Below are 22,634 nucleotides of genomic sequence, written 5' to 3'. Positions count from 1 at the left end.
TCCCATCCCTCTTGAATTCCCATCCCTCTTGAATTCCCATCCCACAATAGTGTTCCATGACATACATATACCACAGTTTGCTAAGCCATTCCCCAATTGAAGGACATTCACTTGATTTCCAATTCTTTGCCACCACCAACAGGGCTACTATGAATATTTTTGTACAAGTGATGTTTTTACCCTTTTTCATAATCTCTTCAGGGTATAGACCTAGTAGTGGTATTGCTGCATCAAAGGGTATGCACGTTTTTGTTGCCCTTTGGGCGTAATACCAAATTGCTCCCCAGAATTTTGGATAAGTTCTCAGCTCCACCAACAATGTATTAGTGTCCCAGATTTCCCACATTCCTTCCAACATTGATCATTGTCCTTTCTGGTCATACTGGCCTTTCTGAGAGATGAGAGGTGTGAGGTGGTACCTCAGAGATACTTTAATTTGCATTTCTCTAATAAGTAAAGATTTAGAGCAGTTTTTCATATGACTGTGGATTGCTTGGATTTCCTCAACTGTAAATTGCCTTTGCATATACTTTGAACATTTGTCAGTTGGGGAATGACTTGTTCTTTTGAAAATTTGACTCAATTCTCTGTATATTTTAGAAATGAATCAAAACCTATTCTTGATAAAGAGGGCAAGAAAACCCTTCAAAATAATGAAGTCTCAGATTCAACTAGAATTTCTCTTACAAACTAGAATTGTCTTTTTTGAATTGTGTTTATGGTTTATATTTATATTCCAAAAATTTGTGTTCCTTAGAGATTTGAAATAGACCATTTTCCCCAGTTTTTATTAGTATTCTTTTGTTCTTAATTATGCAGTTGACCCTGGGGATGATTATTACTTTTATCGATTATTAAAATTTGGCATTTATTATAAAACCAGAATTAACCTGGCTATTGTCTATGACAAGAGTGAATCCAATTTGTTGAACTTTGATTATTCACATATTAGTTAATATAGGCAAGATTGTAGTAGTTAAAAAAGATAAAATGGGTGATAGCACAGTAGGACTGGATTCTTTCCATAGAGTTGGAGAACAGTTCCCTTTAATTAGGTGCAATTTTTAGTGTGGCTACATTGATCATTCTTTGGGGAAAAGTAGGTTATATTACAAGATACTGGGCATGTGTTTGTTTGTTTGTTCATTGTGATGGGCCTGATTCTGGTGTCATATTAGGAAATACTGACCATGAATGCTAATAATGTTATCTGTCTCATTTTCTTTTACTCTGTCCTTGTCCTACTACTGTGTTTTTTGTTCTTTGACCGTCTTCACTAGGGAATAGAGGAGATAACTACTTAGATTTACCTACTCTGTTCTTAAAAAGTGTCTCTTGTTGAGGTAATTTCAAAGAGAAATTATATAGAGTATTGATTAAGCAGCAGTATTGTGACAAAGTAGCAGAGTGGTTTGTGGGAGTTTTATTATATATATACATATATAATATTTTCCAGTCTGGTTTCAGAACCCAGCGTGGCTTGGAGACAGCGTTGGTGTATTTGAAGGATGATCCTCCTCGAGTGCTGGATTTGAGACAACTTTCCATGCTGATTATATTAGAGCCTCAGCTGCTTTCGTGTTGGTCATGAGGGGATGCTGAACCGAATGCTTGAACTAGCAGGAGTGGATGGGATTACATTGGAGTGGTTCCGTTCGTTCTTCCCGGGTAGGTATCAGTTAGTAGTGATGGCTGAAAATTGACACTGAGGGCCTTCCCATGTGGAACCCTAGAGTGGTCAATTATTCTACCATTCATATTTAGTTGGGTATGAGAGGTTCCTTGGGGGAACATAAAAGGCAGGGTTATTGGAATGATCATAGAGTATGCTGAGGATATTTCTCAGATTGAAGATGCTCAATCTCTTTTACTTCTATTCTGCTTTTGTTTAAAGATGTAGACTAGATCTGAAGTTTAGAAGATAGGAAAGAGGGGATCAGAAGAAGGGAAATTCAGGAAAGTCTTTTATACTCAGTAGTTGTGGCCTATTTGGACCTACATAGTGTTGATCAGTTATTGATACTGTGTTTATTTTTGACCATGAACAAATCAGATTTCAGTATTAGTTAGAAATGCATACTGATTGGCACCCATTCTTTGGAACAAATTATACATCAGTTGTGATATATCCTAGGGCCATAGTCCAATTACATATTTGTAAGAGTTTTTAAGGAGAGTGACTGGTTTCAACTAATGGTTTGCATTTTCTTCATAGTGAGCACATTTTTTTTTTAATCGTTATTTTAAGTAAGGGACATAGATCACTTTTAAGAGCTACAAGATATACATAATACTACTTTCTTTTTCTTTTTTTCCCCCTCTTTAAAAGAGATTGTGTATTTTAAGTCAATGTGGGCAGTATTTTAGATCTCTTCATTTTAGCCCTTTTCTGTAGTGATATTGTGTTCCTTCTGGAATGTTACTCAATTAGATAGTATGGCTTTAAGCAGGTATTCAGAACTTGGTTGATCATCAAGCATTGAGGAGTTTTGACATGTGTAATAATAGAAAGGAAGTATAATTCTTAAAAAATAGATATTCAAGACATATTTGTAAATATTATCATCAGGGACTAGAGATGAGCCTTAGACCATATTAGTCACTATCTTATATATTTCATTTTTAGGAATAAAGAGGAGAAAGAGTAGAAAGAGTATTTATAGCTACAAGGGTATTTAGAAAGCATAATAGTTAAAATCTTTCCATTTTCTTTAAGAAGAAGAAATTGAGGTCTAGAGAAGTAGCAGAACCAGAATTCAAGTCCAGTTCTTGTGACTTCAAATTGAATCTTCTGCCTGTGCAGCAGAGTGCTTGTCTGAATTTACAGATGGCTCACATCGGAAGCCACAAACAAATCAAAGGGGAATGTTAGGGATACTTGATGAGTGACAAGAAAAGAATTAGGTAAAAATTTATTATAGTGTAATATGATTTAATGTCAAAAGATCAGAGGGAATTTTTAATAAACTTGCAATGGAACCATGCAAAGAATTTTTTAAAAATCCATTTCAATACTAGTTTAGTATTTGAATGAGTTCCTTTGCTCTCAACTTTTGTTTCTGTATAATGAAAACAAAAACTGCTAATGATGTCAAAGGAAATTGTGAGGATCAATGTAAGTTTGTAGAGATAGTTATATATCCTTTGATAGTGTTCAGAAACCAGATGGTTATTGTTAATAAAATATCCTTGATCAAGAAGCTCTTGGACAATATTCTACAAAGTATAATATAAGGTGTCTGCCAGTGGTTTGCAAGTTGAAAGAAGTTTTGATTACATTTTTTGGGGGGGCTACTTAAAATAATTGCTTAATAAATGTCAGTATGAAATGACATTTAAATAAATCTATGGTTTTCAATCTCAGAAGCATAATTGGTTCCACTGAAATATGATTGTATGTTTCCTGTTTATATTGATAGGTATCTTTTTTTTTTTAAGTTTTTGCAAGGCAGATTGGGTTAAATGGCTTGCCCAAGGCCACACAGCTAGTGTCTGAGGCCAGATTTGAACTCGGGTACTCCTGACTCCAGGGCTGGTACTCTATCCACTGCACCACCTAGCCACTCCAATAGGTATCTATTTGAATGTTCTCTAATGCAACTTATTTCAGGGGTAGGTAGGAGAAGTGTCTCCTTTATTCATGAATTGAGTTCTTTGTACATGGGTGAATGGCAACCATCATATGTGTTAATTGCTATAATTGTTGTGTTATGTAGTATTATTAATAATTATGGTCATGATAACTGTGATTGGACAGGTTCCAAGCTTGATTGTTATCCTTTATTGGTAGCTCTTGAAAAAATGTTCAGAACTAAGAACAATAAGAAGTTTAAATATAACTGAAGTGTTCCTGGCTTGACTACATGAAATATTGACTCTGTAGCAATAGATGATGGGTGGATCGAGGAATTGTTTCCTGAAAATTTAAGTGGCATCGTAAAACTTTCAAGAGCATTAATTTATGAGATATGAATGTGTTGGAGTTGTGCTTACTTAAATGAGATGAATGCCAAATGGCAGACAGCCATGATATTTTAGTGCAACATTTTTAAACATTGGGAAATGAAGGAAGACAGAAGAACATCTCTTTTCTTTATATAAATGGAGAAAAAAATTAGGGAAAAAATCTTTAGAACTAAATTAATGTTCTGATAATTGACACTATACTGCTAGTACTGTAGGATTTAAAATCGGACCATATCAGATTTTCCTCTGCCTTTGGTCACTTTGCTCCCACCCATATTTAATATCTTTATTTTTTTTTTTTAAATATTAGTAACTTGGTTTGTTTTCTTGAGGTTCTTTGAAACCTCAGTAATGCTGTTAACAGTGTTGAAGTAACTTGTTGTCTAAAGATTGATTCCCCCCCCCCCCACTGGGGTCTTCAAAAATGTGTACTTTCCCCAAGAAAATAGTAATTTATTTCTTTTAATTATGGTTGCTATATTTAGCTTCTTGGCTAGTGTAACTTCTAGAATTTGTTAACATGGATGTGATTTTTGTAATTTTATAATTATATCAGTCTTGTATAAATTTCATTTGAATCTCAGCATTTGCATTGGTTCCAGACATCTCCAGTTCAATTTACTGTGACCCCTATATCTCTATGACAAAATCATAAGCTAGAAGCAGTGACTTATTTCTCCCTTAAACTTAAAACTCCCATGACCCTATTCCTCCCAATTCTAACTTCACTCCTTGACACTAATTAACCTACTCTCTCTTTCTCTCTGTCCAAAAATTCCTTCTCTTCTCTATTTTATTGATAGCTTTTATTTTTTTCCCCTGAATATACCATTCTCAGTAGCCTTTCCTTGTAACAACAAAATAAATCAAATAAACCAAAAACCCCAATAAACAAAGCCAATTGATACAGACTGCACGTGAAAGTATATTCAGTTTTATCCCTAGTTCCTTAGCCCTTCACCTAAAGTTCTTCATCCAGGAGCTTCGTTTCCTAATATCTTCCCTGGAGTTGATTGATTAGTATAATTAATTAGTCTTTATTATCAGTCTTTTTGTTTATATTGTTGTAATATATGTCTATATTGTTGTTCAGGTTCTAATTTCATCAACATTAATTCATACAAACTCTTATTTCTTTGAATTTCTCATATTCTTACTTTCCCTACATTGCAGTATATCTCATTAATATTTAGTTGCTAAAACTTTATTTCATCAAATTAATGTGTATACTATTTGTTTCCCGTTTTTTGTCATCATAATATTTTGAATATTGATTGTGAGCTCCTTATGAGCAGGGACTGTCCTTTACTTCAATTTGTCTCACTGGAATTTAGCACAGTGCCTTAATGTTTATTGATTGATTGATCTATGGTACCTTTATATCTTGTATCACTTTGGGATCCTTTTTTATCAGTAGAAACTATGCCTTCAATGGGATGGTCATTGTAATATTGTTTTAAATAATTTCTAATTATTTTCCAGAATTCACAGCTTATGGGCGCAGCTAAATGGTGCAATGGATAGGGCACCAGTCCTGAGTCAGGAGGACTTGAAGTCAAAAGCAGCCTCAGTTAATAATAACTTAGCTTTGTGACTTTGGGCAAGTCACTTAACCCCATTGCCTTGCAAAAACAAAAACAAAAAACAAAACAGAATTCACAGCTTATTCAAAGGTATATTAAGTGTGGCTCTTCTCAGAACCGCTTTTAACATTAACTATTTTAAAAAACTTTTTTATTTATTTAGGGCTATGGGGGTTAAATGACTTGCCCAAGGTCATGACACAGCTAGGTAATTATCTGAGATTGAATTTGAACCCAGGTCCTCCAGGGCCAGTGTTCTATTCAAAGCACTACCTAGTTGCCCCTAAACATTGACTATTAAAATATATTTCTTTAGTTTTATTTTTCTGTCTGTGTCCAAGTTAGACAAATAAATTTAGGGCAGGAGAATGGTTAATAGCATAAATCATTGTTCCTAATTTACTGTTTTTTCAAGCAAATTGTTTAGAAGTTTTACTTGGATTATTATTTGCTTTTACCAATAACATTTTAAGTTAAAAGAAGTCAGATAATAATTGTTTTTCATGAAAGAATTAAGGCATGATACCCTGAATGAATAAATTACTAGTTCTGAAAACAGGAGACACAAAGTATAATTTACAAAGTACAGAAAGTATTATTATCTCCCTATGTCAGTCATTCTTAAATATGAATGCAAAGGTATAAAAGTCAATTTCTCTGACTTGTGATGGTAATAGCAGTGGATGATACAGTTGGCTGTTGTCATCAAGTCAGCCTTAAATATTTTCTCAATACAGTGAAAGAGGGTGGAAACTCAGACTCAGAACAGTGCTAAAGTTGACTTCTTAACTGTAGGGTAGGTCAACCATTATAATAGTTAATTTAATTACACTGAGATATGATCTCCTTTATCAAAGGTTTGAAGGAAAAACATTTTCTCTCTTAGCTAGTAAACTGTTGGACTCTTTCTTTCTAAAACAGTTTTGAACTCTGTAGATGTGAGGAATTTTCAGATTGCTTACTATTAAATCCCCAACATTGCTGTGCAGAGGGAACAATACTGTAGATTGTGAATAATAGAATTTTTGATGCTGTTAAAGAATGAACTAAAGGTTTATCATGTATCTTTAATTTGTATCATTGTTCTTATTTCCCTTTAACCACTGTTTGTTCAGGTTATTTGTAAAGCTCATTTATGAACATAGAAGCAAAGTCCAGAGAAATCAAATTTGCGATATGATACATGAGAAAGATTACTAAATTAGAAGTTCGGAGTCTTGGGTTCAAGTTTGCATCTAGCCACTTAGGTGATCTTGAGGAAACTTCATTGAAGCTCTCTTTCCTCAAATGTGAAATTTAAGGGATTGGATTGGATTTCCAAATTCCTTTTCTGTTCTAAACATTTATGAATACATATGTAACATTATATATGTATTTTTAAATGTTTAGAACAGAAAAGGAATTTGTTATTAGAATAATTTTTAGGATTTTTTGTTTGTTTTTCTTCCATATACCTTGTTTTGTTGTTTTGCTTTTGTGTGTGTGTGTGTGTGTGTGTGTGTGTGTGTGTGTGTGTGTTCTGTTTTTGTTTCTGATTTTGTTGTTCGAATCCTGGTATGGAATCATTTTTTTCTAGTATTGTCCTTTGGAGAGGACAATTCATTTACTTTAAATTTTTTTAAAATTTTATTTATTTAAGGCAGTGGGGTTAAGACTTGCCCGAAGTAACATAGTTAGGCAATTATTAAGTGTCTGAGGCTGGATTTGAACTGAGGTCCTCCTGACTACAGGGCTAATGCTCTATCTACCATGCCACCTAGCTTCCCTACATTAAATATTTTAAGGAACAAAGAATATCATAATAGTTCTGGGATTCCTTCCTGTCCCCAATTATCTGACCCATATTTTGCAAAATAAGACAGCTTATAAAATCATTGTAGAACTTTTTTGGTAGCAGTATCTTTAGTTGCCAAGCCAAAAGAATTTCCTTTTTTTTTTTTCTAATGGTATTGTTAACCCAGGTGATTGTTGAGCTATCTCTTAACATGTGAATGTCCATGCTTTCTTTAAAAGTGAAAGACATCAGTAGTGTGAAGAAAAATTATCATTTTTTTCTTATGGATATTGGGCCCTAACAATTAAAGACACTAAATAGTTATTATAATGAAGTGTATTATATGCACCTCCAAGAGCACTTCAGTGATCCAGGATGGCTCCCCTGCATTCTTGAAAGGTGATATACCCATCAGGGCACTCAAGTCATGAACCATTCTTTTTTTACTTTCCAAGAATCCAGGTTGGTATTATTGCTTCAGAATGGTTTGGTTAAAGTAAATTGGAGCATGAGAAACCCTAGTTCCCTTTAATTTATGTAGAATATCATAATATCTTGAAATAGTTGTCCTTATAGATACCTTAAACTCATCATGTCAGATTCTTCCCTCCTCCTTAATTCCTTTTTGTTGTGTCAGTGGCACAATTGTTCTCTGAATTACCCAGGTTCACACAATAGGCTTCATTCTTAACTGCCTTCTCTCTCTTACCCTCTATTTTTGATATGATATTAAGTTCTGTATCTCCCTTTTGATGTCTCCACCAGCTTGGTGTAGACCTTATCACCTCAGTGACCTGCTTGCTGGCTGGTCTCCTGTCCTTAGATCTTACCACAACATTGCATCATCTCACAAAGTTAGTCTGACCATCTCATTTCCATTCAGTAAACCCCAGTGACTAAGTTTTACAACTCCAGGATCAAAAAACAAAAATCCATTGTTGGATATTAGAGTTGTTTGTAATCTGAGCCCTTCCAAACTTTCTAGTCTTCTTATACCCTATTCTCCTTCATGAACTCTGATCAATGAAGCTACCCTTGCTGTTCCTCCTCCTTGACTGTCCTCTTTTGCATATTTGTTGACTTTTCCCTATACTTGAATGCTCTATATCCTTGTTTCTATCCCTGGGTTTCTTGATTTCTTTCAGGTCTCAGCTAAAGTCCTACCTTTTACAAGAAACCTTAATACTAGAAGAACTATCATGAACTTTAATGTTTAGTTGTCAGGACTTGCCCCTCAAGATGGTCCTGGAATAGATTAGGTTTTGAATACTTCCTGTGAGCCAAGGTAAGATTGAGGTTTTTAGTAAATCTTTAGAAGTTTATTCCTGGGTTCCTTGCCTGGACTCAGACAGCAGACAGTCATTCTTTTTTCACATCCTGATGGCTGGATCTTGAGCCTTTTCAAAGTTTCTAACACATCTTAATTATGACATTTTCTGAAATAAATATAACATTCCTATGATAACCAATTATTTGAATTATGTTTATCATGCCAAGTACCAATTAAGAACAGTAATATATTAGCATATTTATATAATGTTTAAAGTTTTACATTAATATACCTTTTCTTAAGAGAAACTTAGGAGGTAGGGAGTGGGTTAATTGAATCATGCCCATTTTATTGTTGAGGAAACTGAGTCTTGACTTGACCTTAAGAACAAATCTATCAAGTGGCAAAGTTAGAATGTATACTTGAATCTCTTTAAAGAACTTGTTTTAAATTTTATTATGTGAATTTCATGGAACAGCTGGTTAAAATACTTGGCTTTTGCCTTAATTTTTGGATAGGGTAAAAAATTTTAGATCTTTAAATATTTGAATGAATGTTTTAGAGACTAATCCAGCAAGGAGAAATAAAGGCAGAGACTAAATACTTGAATAATTCTTTTTATTTTATTTGTTTTTTACCTTGTCATTCTGTTAGAAGCAGGATATATTTGTGTTATTATCAGGTGTGTGAAAATCCAGAAAATAAGGAAGGGTGTCTTTTATTTCATAGCGAAAGGTATTCAAGAAATCTTAAGAGAGGTGATGCAATGAATTTCCATGATTATATTCAATTCCAGAGTATTTATTGAAATCTAACACACACACACACACACACACACACACACACACACACACACACACACACTTGTATTTATGTATTTATGTATACATATACACACATAATTGTTTATTACCAGTTTAGGGTAGGTTATGATATCTTTCTAGAATGAATAAAATGTAAAGACCATGAGTATACCACCTTGATAGAAGAGTGTAAAGAAGTCACCTTTGTAAACTTATTTTCTAAAATAATCTGGATTAAAAAAAAGGCTACACATTGATTGGGGGGAGATGTGATAATTTATCTGAAAACATACAATTATAAGTACTTTAAGGGGGATGAAGCAGTTTATATGTTGTGTGTAGTAAATATATACTGTGAATTTTTAGAATGATGTTTAATTACTATTGAAGAAATTGCATCTCATCTGTTTCTCCAAATAGCATGTTCTTCAATATCATTTTAAGTAGATTATTATTATTATGTATGTCTACTATGGATTTATGATGCCCCTTTGGGAAGATTCTAACGCTGTATGATCACTTTAGATGAACTGATAGCTATAGTATCCACAATAGGATATGCTCACAGCGTTTCTAATGTCTGCATATTGGATTCGAGATTATTTAGATAAGAATTCACTTGTTTTGGTATAGTGAATATGATCTTATCTTTGTGGTCAATATCATTTGATTTCAAGTCTTGCCCTGATATTTAGGAACTGTGGACTCTGGGTTTGTCAGGCAGAACTTTACCTTCCTGGCCATCAATGGAGTTCTACCTATGGAATTTTCTGCAATGAAGAAATCACAGATTAGGACAAAAAGAAAATAATACTAAACTCAAACAGCATATTATCTTTAAATAAATTTTTATTTTTTCTCATTTATATAGCTGATTTTTTAAACAACAACAATTTTATTTTCATAATTTATCTCCATATCACCAATATCATGAAATCAGTGAAATATGAAATCTAGTTCTCAGCTGTAATCCTTTCCAGCAGCATTATCCTTTAAATGTTGTTTTAGGACATGGAGTTGGCAATGGGTACTTGATAAAATTCTTTTGATTTATAGAATTGTCAGATCAAAAGCTCTTTTCTTTTTCAAACTCTCATTTTTACCTTATTATGTAATCCTATTTCAATCCTTTGACATTTTTCTTGCAGATTAGGTCCTCTGGAGCTGAAAATGTGTCACATATTCTGATGCATTAAAAGTAGTTTAAAAATGAATGTTTGTGGATAGAGTACTGTTGAAATCATATATGACTTTTAGACAAGATCCTTAACTTCTTTAATTAAGTAGCTGAGGAGCATGCATTTATTAAGCACCTGCTGTACGCCAGACACTGCTAAGTGCTTCATAGTTATCATCTCTTTTGATCCTCACAAGAACCCTGGGAGAGAGGTGCTATTATCTCCATTTGAGAGTTGAAGAAATTTAGCAGACTTCAGTTTGAAAACATCCCCTGCTCACATGACTAGTAAGTTCTTGAGATAGAATTTGGTGTCTGATCTTCCTGATAAACCAGTAAAGTGCTCTGTTCAGATATGTGCCCTTAGAACCTAGCCTGAGCTCTAATTCTTCATCTTTAATATGAGGGTGACTTTTTTTTTTTTTAGATTTTTCAAGGCAATGGGGCTAAGTGGCTTGCCCAAGGCCACACAGCTAGGTAACTAGTGTCTGAGGTCGGATTTGAACCCAGGTATTCCTGACTCCAAGGCCGGTGCTCTATTCACTGCACCACCTAGCTGCCCCCAGAGGGTGACTCTTTTATGACCTAACTTTTTTTTTTGAGGAAAGAACTTTGTTAATTAAGGTAATCAATAAGTATTAAGCACTTTATTCTCTAACCAGGTTGCATTCTGGACTTTTCCATCATATCCCAGATACATCTTTATGTCACTTTGTTTACTCCCTAGAAGTAATCCTCTGCACTTGTGCTCTCTCTGTGATTGGATAAATCCTCCCAGATTCTCCCTTTCTGGAGGGTGCCCAGAATAGCCTCCTCTTCTTCATTAAGGTGCTTAATAGTTATTGATTACTTTGACTAACAAAATTCTTTCCTCAAAAAAGAGAACTGTACTGAAGACTATAGAAATGTGTCATTACTGCTGTAAGAAGATGGTGATTGGCGTGTTTTCCTGATATTCCAGCCTGTAATTATTGAATGTATGTATTTATGTACCCATGATAAAATTATTAACTTTTATTTGAAATAATATTTATATTTCATTAGGAATTTAAAATAATTTTTAAATAGTTTCAAACTTTTTTAAGCTTATGTTAATGGGAAGAAAAATTCTTGAACAGTACTTAGTTTTATTTTTTCTAGTATATGTGGATGGATAAATAAAGTTGGATATGGATCATCAGTAATTGGCATTTTGATCTAAATTTTAATACTTTCTTATAATGAATTGAAATGAAATATTAAATGATTTATCCTTTTATTTCTTTCTATGAACTTTTCAAATGTCTTTGCTTTAATTTCTTTTACTTTATTGAAAATTTTCTTCTATTTTCATTTTCTTTAAAGATTGAATAGGATTTTAAAAGTCAGATACATTTATTGTGACACTTGCATTAGAATTTAACACATAAGAAATCGACATGTAATTAACTCTCATTTGTCTTTTTTGGATTATTTATGGTAAAATGTCAATTCCATATTGATTTTTTCTTGCCAACCTTCATTTATCAGGGTTTGCTCCCTCTTTAGCCCCTCAACAATTGATACATATGAAGGAATGCAAACTAATATTAATATTGGCATAAGGGGAAAATTTAATTGGAAAGATTAATCTGCTACCAGGAAAAAAATCATCATAATGCTTCTCATAGTCAGATATAATTTTATTTAACATAACAATGACAACTTAATCCTATTATTATACATAGCCAAGAGTTGACTATATTTTAAAAAAGATTTATGATCTCCCATAAATGAATTATATGTACATATATGTATATGTATGTAAATGTATGTGTATTTGTGAGTGTATATATAAAATACTAAAATTCATCTCTCTCCAGAGACCTGGAATTTATTCATCACATTCTATTTTGGAGTATTTTAATTCACATTTATGTTAAACCTTACTGTTACTGTTGCTTTTATTATTTCTACTATTAAAAACTGCATTAATTTCTAGAGGAAACAAAGCTGTTCTCCAAGAATATCATTCTATTTTTTTCAATTACTTTTTGATCTTTACCTTTTCTTTTTTTTTGCCAAAGTAGTGTTCCATTCTTTTTTAAAGTAGCTTTTCAGATTCCAAACTATGTGCTTAAAGTTGAGTACATCAGAGGAACATTATGGAATAGGAATATTTGTTGGGAAATAAATAAATCCTAAGAAATGCCTTAGAGGTCTAGGAAAAACAAAGATTAATAAGTCAGCAGTATGGTGTAATGGATGGAGAGCCAGTCTAAGCCAAGAAGAACAAATTTCAAGTTCTATTTCTTACCCATATTACCTTGGGGGTTGTGAGAAAGTTATTTAACCCTTGGTGTTAGATAGTTCTCTAGGAATAGAAATGTGCAAAGTAAAATATGTTGTTACCAAATGATAATTTCTGAATATAAGAGAATGTAATATGAAGTGAAAACTAATTATTCCAGCTTTTAGTTCAGATAGCCATGAAAATTTTAATAGACCATGTCACTTTATGTCACTTTATTCACTCCCTGGAAGTATTCCTCTGCACTTGTGCTCTCTCTCTGATTGGATAACTCCTCCCAGAATCTCTCCTTCTGTAGGGTGCCCAGGATCTAGCCTTTTCTTCATCTCATCAGGATGTACTTCCATTATGCCCCTGTGCTTGGTCCCTTCCATCATGCCCTTTCCTTATGAGTCATCTTGTTTTTATTAACCCTGGGATCAAGGTTTCTCTTTTGGCTTGTTTGCATCACCAGCACGGTGGCAGTGGGACAAAGTAAGCAGTTCATGAAAGCTTATTGACTGACTGTTGACTGACTGATTTTCACTTTTCTCAAGAGCTTTTGTTAAAATTGTGAAGGTGTTGTGGAAGTGATTGTCCGACCAATGAGAGCTTGGGGAGCTGATGTGTGGGACAGAAGCTTCTGGTGTAGCTAGTATGGTGTAGATTGGTTTTATGTTAGAATTAATTTCAGAAAGGTCATGAATTCTGGACCAATTTAAGCGTCAGCAGCTCATATTAAGTTCAGATTTGAGGATACATGTGAGATATGTGTATAGATTCAGAGACTCTGTAAAGGGTTTTGGATTCTTCTGACTTCCAACATCATGATGGATTCTTGTGAGGAATAAAAGAAAAGAAATAGCTGTTTGGGCGATTAGTTTTTATACTTCTGAGATTAATTGGAGGTGGGGATAGTGGGGAGGGAAAAGACCTGTTCGTGGCATAGTCGGGAATTTTTACTTTATTATAACTAAATTTTATCCAATATCAAAAAGATCCTGATTATTTTCTAAAACTATGTAAAATCTGACCAGTTTGTCTTTCAAATTTAAATCCTGAGCAATAATTTAAGCTCATTTTCTCTTCTCTTCTCTCCCAGTATTTACTGTTATTGTTATTTCTTCTATTTTCCTTGTAATTTAGATAGATTCTAAACCTGTATATCTAGTCCTCAACTCTCTCTTGGAGCTCTAATGTTTATTACCAATTGTTAGATTATGTCTTGATATACCATGGACTTCAGACTCTACAAAAGATAATAGATTTAGAGCTGGAGGGAACTTCAGAGGCCATCTAAACCCAATCTTCTCATTTTACAAATGCTTATGATAATTATATCATTTACAAAGTGCTCCTTGTGTTTGAGACACTATGCTCACTGTATTTACTGGTGTACTGTTGTTTAATTTGGCCACTCCTATTATTCACAGAGGTTGATGTTCATCCTTTGTTCATATAGATCTGGACAAATGGTCTTTTCTTTCTCCCTTCCTGCCCTCCTCCCTTCTTCCTCCTCGATTGGCCAATAGTGGGTCTCAAGCTTAGCCTACTTGGTCATCACTTGGACCCTGATTGGTTTGGAGTGAATGTAAATAACAATTGTTTCTGTTTTGACCAGATATTCTGAGAATCTTATACTCCCATATTATTATTATTTTTTGGACCATGTTTGTTTGTTGGTTGATTTATTTTTTTTTCTAACCTACCTTAATCATTAAGAAGCTCTGAGGGTCTTATCCTCCTAGATTTTTTTTTTTTTTTTGGAAATAGTCATTCTTAACCTCTTATCCTCATCTTTCTCTTACCTAACTTTATATATTCTCTGTTTAAATTTTGACTTACCTGGGAAAGACTTTGTTTAAAAAAGTCCAAAGCTTCCCACTGCATCCAGGGACACCTGTCAACCTAAACCATTTCTGACCTTTGAACCCAGATGACTCCAGAAGAGAAAGTGAGACTAGTGACTTCGTAGAGCATCCCTTCATTTAAATAAAAAAAAAAACACATGTGTGTTATGGTATCATGAAAGTTACACATCTTCATTTTGATGGTCACAACTACCCTGGGAGGTAGGTCATATCCTCATTTTTATAGGTGAAGGAACTGAGGCAAAGAGAGATTAAGTGGCATCAGACCATACATCTAGTTCCTGAGCTCAGGAACTCTATCCATTGTACCACAACCTAGCCTACTTTAAGGCCTCTAGAACATAACGGACATGCCTAAGATCAAACAGGTATTCAGTGGCAGAACCAGATTAAAGCCAAGTTTTTTGATTCTAAATCTAGCAATTTTTTCATTAATTTTTCTTAATGTTGCATTATCTCTATTTGATTGTGTTTTTGAAGTCTCCCTAAAGACTTTTAAAAATGATTACAAAAATTTTTAATTTAGCATTAATGTAACTAATTAAACTTTATTAGTAACTACATTTAAATTAGTTATTTTAAATGCATGTTCTGTCACTCCTCACTCTTCATCGATATTTTTTTTTCTTATTTTCATTTTTTAATAAATGAAAGAATCCTCTACTATTTATTGAGACAATTCAACATAGTAGAGTGCTGTGGCTGTAAGACTTAATATCATGACCCCTTTTGCATGCTTAAAAATTATGAAGGACTCAAAATCAGTTTCTTCTGTGGGTTTTATCTATTGATATTTATTGTGGTAGAAATGAAAATGGATAAAAAATTTAAAATTAATTTAAAATAAGTCTATTGCATGCTAAACAATATTTTAATGAAAAATATATTTTCAAAAAATCTGAAGTATGACATTATTTTAAATTGAAAACTCTTTAATGTTTGACTTAATAGAAAGCATCTGCTTCTGCATTCAATCTGTTGTGATATATCTTTTGGTTACAATATGTGAAAAAATTTGACCTTATACATTAGGTAATTTGAAAATGGGAGACAAGAATTTTAATAGAGAAATGACTTCTTAATATTACTATGAAATTAATTTTGACCTTGTGGAATACCCTGAAAGATTCTTGGAATCTCCCAGGTTCTGTGGAGCACATTTTGAGAACTTTTGGGATAGTTAATAGAAGGCTGGACTTAAGTCTAGAAGAAGTGAGTTCAGATCCTTCAGATCTTTTCTCAATACTTCATTACCAGTGTGGTCTTAGGCAACTGACTTAATCTCTTTTATGCCAGTTTTCTCACCCATAAAATGAGAGATTTGGACTTTTAGGTCTTGAAAGTCTCTTGAAACTCTGAATCTATCATCTTATTATCTTACTCTTTTAAGCTCTATCTCTGTTGACAGAATACCATTCTTTTCTAAGTTCACAATCTTATGGTTATCCTTGACTTTCCTTTTTCTTCAATCCCCATATCTATTCAGTTATCCCGTTTAAAGAACGACTCACAACTTACCTTACATTATTATCTCTCCACCTACATGACCACATCTCTAATTCAGATTTTCCTTACCAATCATTTGGAATATTACAGCTTGTTGTTACATCCCCAGAGCCTAGCATAGTGACTGGCCCTTAGTAGTAGTTGATTAATAAATGCTTGCTGAATGGAATTTTGGATCTTTTATCTTTAGTAAATTGTCCAAAGGTTTTGGTTTGTTTGTTTGTTTGTTTTGCTATTTAAGCTACAGCAGGGACACTGAAGTTGTTCCATTAATGTTTTCTTAGAGTGCTCGTTACTTTGCTGACCACTTTGAACTACCCATGAGCAAAAGATTTATAGAGGCTTTGTGTTAGCTTTGTTGGATAACATCAAAATATTATTATACTTTCTGTCATTTCTTTTGTACCTCATGCCTACCAAATATGTTTTTCCAGATATTTATTCTCTTCTTACTTAAACAAGAAAAATAAAGCATATTTTTCTAGTTGTGCTCTGTTATCAAAATTTATATGTTCATGACAAAAATGGAGCATCACAGTGGTTTCTACATAAAAAGAGTACCTTTGAAACATGAACTTAATTAATTTTGATAATTTCTTTTCCCTCTAAACTTAAGCTTCATTTACTCTTTTTCAGAGTCTTGGGGAATATATGCATGCATACGTATGTATGTATACATATACAGAGAAGGGTTTGCAACCTCAAAGATTTTGAAAAACTCAAGTAGGAAGGATCAGTCTATAATAACCAGTGAGTAGCTTTGTTGCAGTGTATTATAAGTATGGCTAGTCAGGCAAATTATAAGAGAGACAGATGGGGGAGGGAGGGAGAGAGAGAGAGAGGGAGAGAGAGAGAGAGAGAGAGAGAGAGAGAGAGAGAGAGAGAGAGAGAGAGAGAGGATTTCAAAATGCCATGTTCCTGTTTGAAAAACTACAACCATTTTTACCTTTTTAATTTTTTTAATAACGTGTACCTCATATATTCTAATTTATCTTATACAGTTTACAGTTTAGATTTTTTTCTTTCATTTAATAAAGCATTAAAATATAGTAGACCTCCAGACTACATTTTTCAGAATTTATCAAATGACTTTTAATATCAACTTGACTGAAGGTAACTATTGTAATTACAGAAGAAAGTGTTTCCTAAGCAAATTAAGTATAACAATTCCATCTCATTCTAGGGATTTGACTTTGTGAATGAATTGCTGTCAAAAAACGTTAGAGACAAAAATTTTCAGTTTAACAATAATTGTTCTAATTTCTTATAACTATCTGATTCTTTTAAAAAAACACAATTGAGGATAAATTCGAAAGTGATAGAACTTAATTCCTTAGAAATTTTTTATAAAAAGACTTTTTCATTTATATCTAACTTCTAGCTAGATTAGTGCTATATTTTGGTGCTTAAAATAGAGATGATAGGAAGACAAAAATAATAGTATTTGAACTATATGAAAAATCAAATTTATTCTATATTAGTTAAATAATTGATAGTATAACTGTAAAATAGTATAACTGTAAAAATTTTAAAGAATTGAAAAATACCGACTATTTTCATATTGGAAAAATATATTTTATTTGGGGAAATTTTTGAGAAGTTTGCAGTACCCTGTGAAGAATTGAAAACCACTCTGTGGTGCTATTTAGAATCATATTATTCCAATATTTTTATTTATGAATATTGCTGGTTTTCTATATAAACATTATACAAGATATATTAAAGACTTTTTTTTTACTCAAATCATAGATATCTATCTGGAGCAAGCATTGCAGTTAGATAAATATCCAACGTGAATTTGAGATATTGCAATAAAAGTGAATTTGAGTTATATTTATTTGTTTTTTATTTTGTTTATTCTGTTTATTTTTAATTTTTTATATCTTATTGTCTTAATTAGTTTGAAGCTTTACGTGTCTAGAATTTCTGTTGTTATGATACTATGACTCAAGGGCAAGAGCAACAAAGGTTAGGTTATAAAGTAGGTGAATTATTTTATATAAAGCCATATTAAAAATAACATCATGTACCTTGTCATTTTTATATATTGGATTCACTTCCAATTGTAGTGTTAGTATCTTCCTGCCAACTTCATACTGAAAACCTGTAATTCTGACAGTTTCACTATATTGAGACTCCAAAAATCTGGCGTAATCATTATCACCAGCTTCAAGTTATATATGATTTTGCCTGAAAGATGTAATGAAAGAAAAATTCTTTTGTGATATCCAGGAAAACATTTCATGACATTCCGTGTTTGAAATTTCTCCATTGAAAGAAATTTTTAGAGAGAAGGCTTCATTTTCATAGGTGTGTCTGGGCCCTCTCTTAAAAAACCCCCAACAACAAATGATCTTTTGATTTGGAAAAAATGATGAAGGCTAAAAACTGTAGAAATTTTATGGAGAAAGGCACTAAAAATACAGTGCACTTATTATCTATGTATATTGCTTCATTTATTAATTTGTACTCAGTAAATTCTTATTCTGATTTTATACAGTGTTCTTAATTCAAATGAATTAATGTATATAAAGCTATAGCAATAGTCAGCTAGTATAGCTGCTACCATTACAGCATTATCTTGTCAAGGTCTAACTTTAATGAAATCAGATTAAACCATGGGAAGAGAAAATATTTTTATACTAAAAATAATTTTAATAAGTGCCTCAGTATATACCATATCAATTTTATTAACCAGAATGCAAACAGATGAGTTTTTTCATTTTTCTGTCCTATCTTTAACCCTCAGGTTTTACTCACATAATGGCAAAGCGATGATTTTACTTGTAGGTGGTCCTTTAAATACTACCAAATTGTATTTCCTGACTTGACAGGTACAGTTACATGCTTGAGAATCTCAATAGATCTGGAATTTTTTGTGCCAGAACATTTCCTAACATAGCACTCCTGAGGAGAGTTAAAGAGACTTCATTATCAGCATTAGTTAGTTTTCAATCCCCTGATCTGATTTAATGTATCTTACCTTGGAGAGTCTGAAGCTTATTAGAAAACCATAGTTTATCAAATCCTTCTAAGTCTCCCCCCCCACCCCAATTTATCATGGATCATTCCCTTAAGCATATTCAGGGGAAAATGTAATATATATGAAGTACAAATGCATTTGTGAATTTAAATTAAGATATTTGAGTATGTGCTTTTGATATAGGCAATTTTATATTTATTATTATACACATTTTTTTTTGAAAAATTCAGTTTAATTCAGACCTTGGAACCTGATGACTTGACAAGATAACATACTAGCTGATGATACTAGTGTGAGAATTACTAGCTGACTCACTTTTTAATCTTGTTTAAAATTCCTTAATTGAGAATAGGCTGTCACTAGTAGAAGTTATCCTAAGAATGTATGCAGACATAGAAACTTTACCATATCAAAAAATGCTATTTCTCTAGTAACTTAAATATTTGTAATTTCAAATCAGTTCTTCCTAAGTTTTTTTTTATTCTTTTGTTGCCTTTCATCCTATAGGATACAGCTGCCCTTGAACTTTGTAGTTTTTGATCACTCATGTGCAGCCATCAAATTGTCTGTAACATTTTAAAACTGAGGCTTCATGGTGTTTGTGAAATAATTTCACATAAATGTTTGGACTTTGGTTTCTTTAGAATGTGATGCTGGTTGCTGTATGAAGAAAAGCATAATTATAATTCACAGACTTTTTGCCTGAAGCCTATAGGACAGATGCATCTGATTAACTTTGGTGAAACTGGCCTGTTATTGTAATGTAGATGTTTTCAGGGTTGGAAGACTATTTTAAAAGGCATGCATGATTTTTTTTAAAGAGACAGTGAACAGTTTTACCACAGACATTCTACCTCAGACTGCTTCATTTTTGCAATATTTTATTTTCTAGTGGGACTTCTCCATTAGCCTGTCTGAATGCAATGCTTCACACCAACACTCGTGTAGGGGATGGGACATTCTTCAAAATCCCTGGGAAATCAGGACTTTATGCTCTTAAAGTAAGTTGGATTCTTCTGCAAATTATACCCATTAATTTATGACTTCATTTTACTAATCTATGAGAAAACAGAATAGTAAACAAAATTAGACTAATGGAGAGTGGTGTGTGGTGAACAGGCAGTGGCCCTAAAACCTAATTGTTTTCATGTGTCTTAGAAAACAATTGATAATGAGACTAAGTTAGCACTTTGTCAGAAAATCTGACAAATCTCTATATTTGATTCTGACATATGGCAAAAAATTTAGTTGTTTCTTAAAATGTTTTTATTTTTCAGAGTTCTAGGTGGGGAGTACTTTGTTTCCATTTAGTTCATGATGAAGCATTGTTTTTGAAAAGATTACAATTTTTTATTTGAAAATTGGTTGACCCAGGGAATATAGTAGTAATTAAATCTGAAGACTTTATGAGTAGAGTAATTGAAAAGGAACACAAGATACCTGACACTTAATTATTTCAACACCATTGGTTTTTCTTTGTCATTAAAAATTTACATTAACTACAATCCTTTTGGTAAAATCTTTTTGCATTTTTTCTTTAATAGCCTATATTTTGAAAGAGTAAAATCAGTGTTACCTTTATTACTTATGATTTTAAAAGGCAAGATCTATTTTTAAAGGTTGATGGACAGTATAATTTATTACCTTATCTTAACAAGATTTTTATTTTTTAAAACTAAAATACTTATGCTGACTGCTAATCTACTCTCTCTTGGATGCTTATTTCCAGACTTGAATTAAAAAAAAATTACACACGTGTGTTTTTTTAAAGGAGTTTATGTACTCCCATATAGAAACCTGGGTATATAGCTCCCTGTCTAAATTCAAAAATATTTAATTTTTTTTAAAGTTTTTATTTTTTTCTTTTGCTCAGGGAATGGGGGATTAAAGAACAAAAACAAAACAAGAAATTTCCTTTTTTGCATATATATGATAGAATAGAGGCACTTATGTTATAAATAGATAACTTTAAAATTTTTCATTATCATTTGTTTAATCATTATCAATTGTTTAATTTTATTTGTTCCCCCCCACAAGTAATGGCCATTATAAGATGTAGATGATTACTGTTGAAATTCGAAATAATTTCCAGTGATAATTCATTGTACATTTAAAATATTATGAATATTTTGAGTTGCTAATTTGTAATTTTTTCCCTATTTCTTTCTCTTATGCTCTAGAAAGAAGAATCTTCATGCTCAGCTGATGGAACCTTGGATTTAGGCTGTGAATCAGAATTAGATGGCACTGAAATGGCTGAAGCAAACACTAGTAATGGAGAAGAAAATGGAGGTGGGTGTAAAGACTTTAAGGATATGTGACCTTGTTCTGTGAAGTAGTTTACTTGCATGCAATTACATAGTTTCTTGAATATGTTTCAGAAGGATAGATGTAGTGAAGGAAATATTTTTTCTATGTTTTTACATTATAAATTATGTGCTCAATGCATCTTCATTCAAAGAGGTGATCTGGAGGATTGGGGAATGCATGTGAGAGCACGTGTGTATATGGTGTGTGTGTGTGTGTGTGTGTGTGTGTGTGTGTGTGTGTGTTATTCTGGAAAACTATTTTTTCCTGCAGTGTTTTCAGTAGAAATACATTTCTCTTATGAGATGATAATAAGGAATAGAAGATTTCTAGTGGATCAGTTCTGGATGAAAATTGAAAAGACCCATATTCTATCTAAAAATATGCTGATTTTTTTTGTGTGACCCTGGACAAGTTCTGTAAATTGAAATGAAAAAATTAATGCTTATTTTTTGGAGACATGGTATATTCTTGATTGTCTTACTAAATTGTTAAGCTATTTCTTTTTCTTTATTGAAACATTTTTTTTTGGAATCAGTCATTGTGATGAATGACTAATGTAATTTTACTTAGAATTCTAAGATAAAGGAAAGTATGACCCTGAAGACTCTTGAGTTAAAATTTTTATATGTATAATGCACAGATTATGCAGTGTATCTCTATCTCTATCTATATCTCTATCTCTATCTATATCTATATGAGTAAGAGTAAGGGCTCAATAAACACTTGTTGATTCCTTGCAGGTATTTTGTACAGTTGTCCTCTACATGCTGCTGACTTCTCTCCTTGCCCAGTCTGCTTTCCCATCAGTAGACTCCAGAGGATGGTTTGGGAAGGAAACTGTGTTAGCCTAGTCACCATGACTATTAATTAAATTTAGAGGTCCCATTTGAGCTTTAGTCTGAAAACATTATATTTTATTAAGTACAAAAAAAGACTCTTTGTTTCCCTTAAACTAAATGGATGCTCCCATATCAGTGTTCTTTTTCATGGTCTTTATGAGAATCATGGTAATAATGGTTGTCAAATGGTCTTCTTTTCAGCTAATCTTAGAGAAGTTCTCCAGGTTCTTTCATTAAAAGCCTGAAGACATGCTTTATATGTGGACTTTTTCTTTCTCTTTCACCTATAATCAGTACTGGCTGT

At 32.6% G+C, this 22,634-nt stretch overlaps 1 protein-coding gene across 2 annotated transcripts in view; it reads left to right on the top strand.

Moving 5' to 3' along the window:
* The window catches only part of ASXL3 (ASXL transcriptional regulator 3), a 261,137-nt gene that overhangs the window by 98,734 nt on the left and 139,769 nt on the right, over nucleotides 1–22,634 (top strand). Inside the window, exons 2-4 of one of the 2 annotated variants that reach the window (XM_074206271.1) lie at nucleotides 1,457–1,668; nucleotides 20,074–20,182; nucleotides 21,362–21,473. In XM_074206271.1, coding sequence (XP_074062372.1) covers nucleotides 20,105–20,182; nucleotides 21,362–21,473 — 190 coding nt within the window. In that variant the 5' untranslated portion in view covers nucleotides 1,457–1,668; nucleotides 20,074–20,104. The remainder of the gene's footprint in view (nucleotides 1–1,456; nucleotides 1,669–20,073; nucleotides 20,183–21,361; nucleotides 21,474–22,634) is intronic. The other variant, XM_074206270.1, reaches the window with a different exon arrangement.

The sequence above is a fragment of the Macrotis lagotis genome, chromosome X, assembly GCF_037893015.1.
Source record: "Macrotis lagotis isolate mMagLag1 chromosome X, bilby.v1.9.chrom.fasta, whole genome shotgun sequence".
Taxonomy (NCBI): domain Eukaryota; kingdom Metazoa; phylum Chordata; class Mammalia; order Peramelemorphia; family Peramelidae; genus Macrotis; species Macrotis lagotis.
Note: the sequence above shows the minus strand (reverse complement) of the source record. Positions and strands in the feature narration are given on the sequence as shown.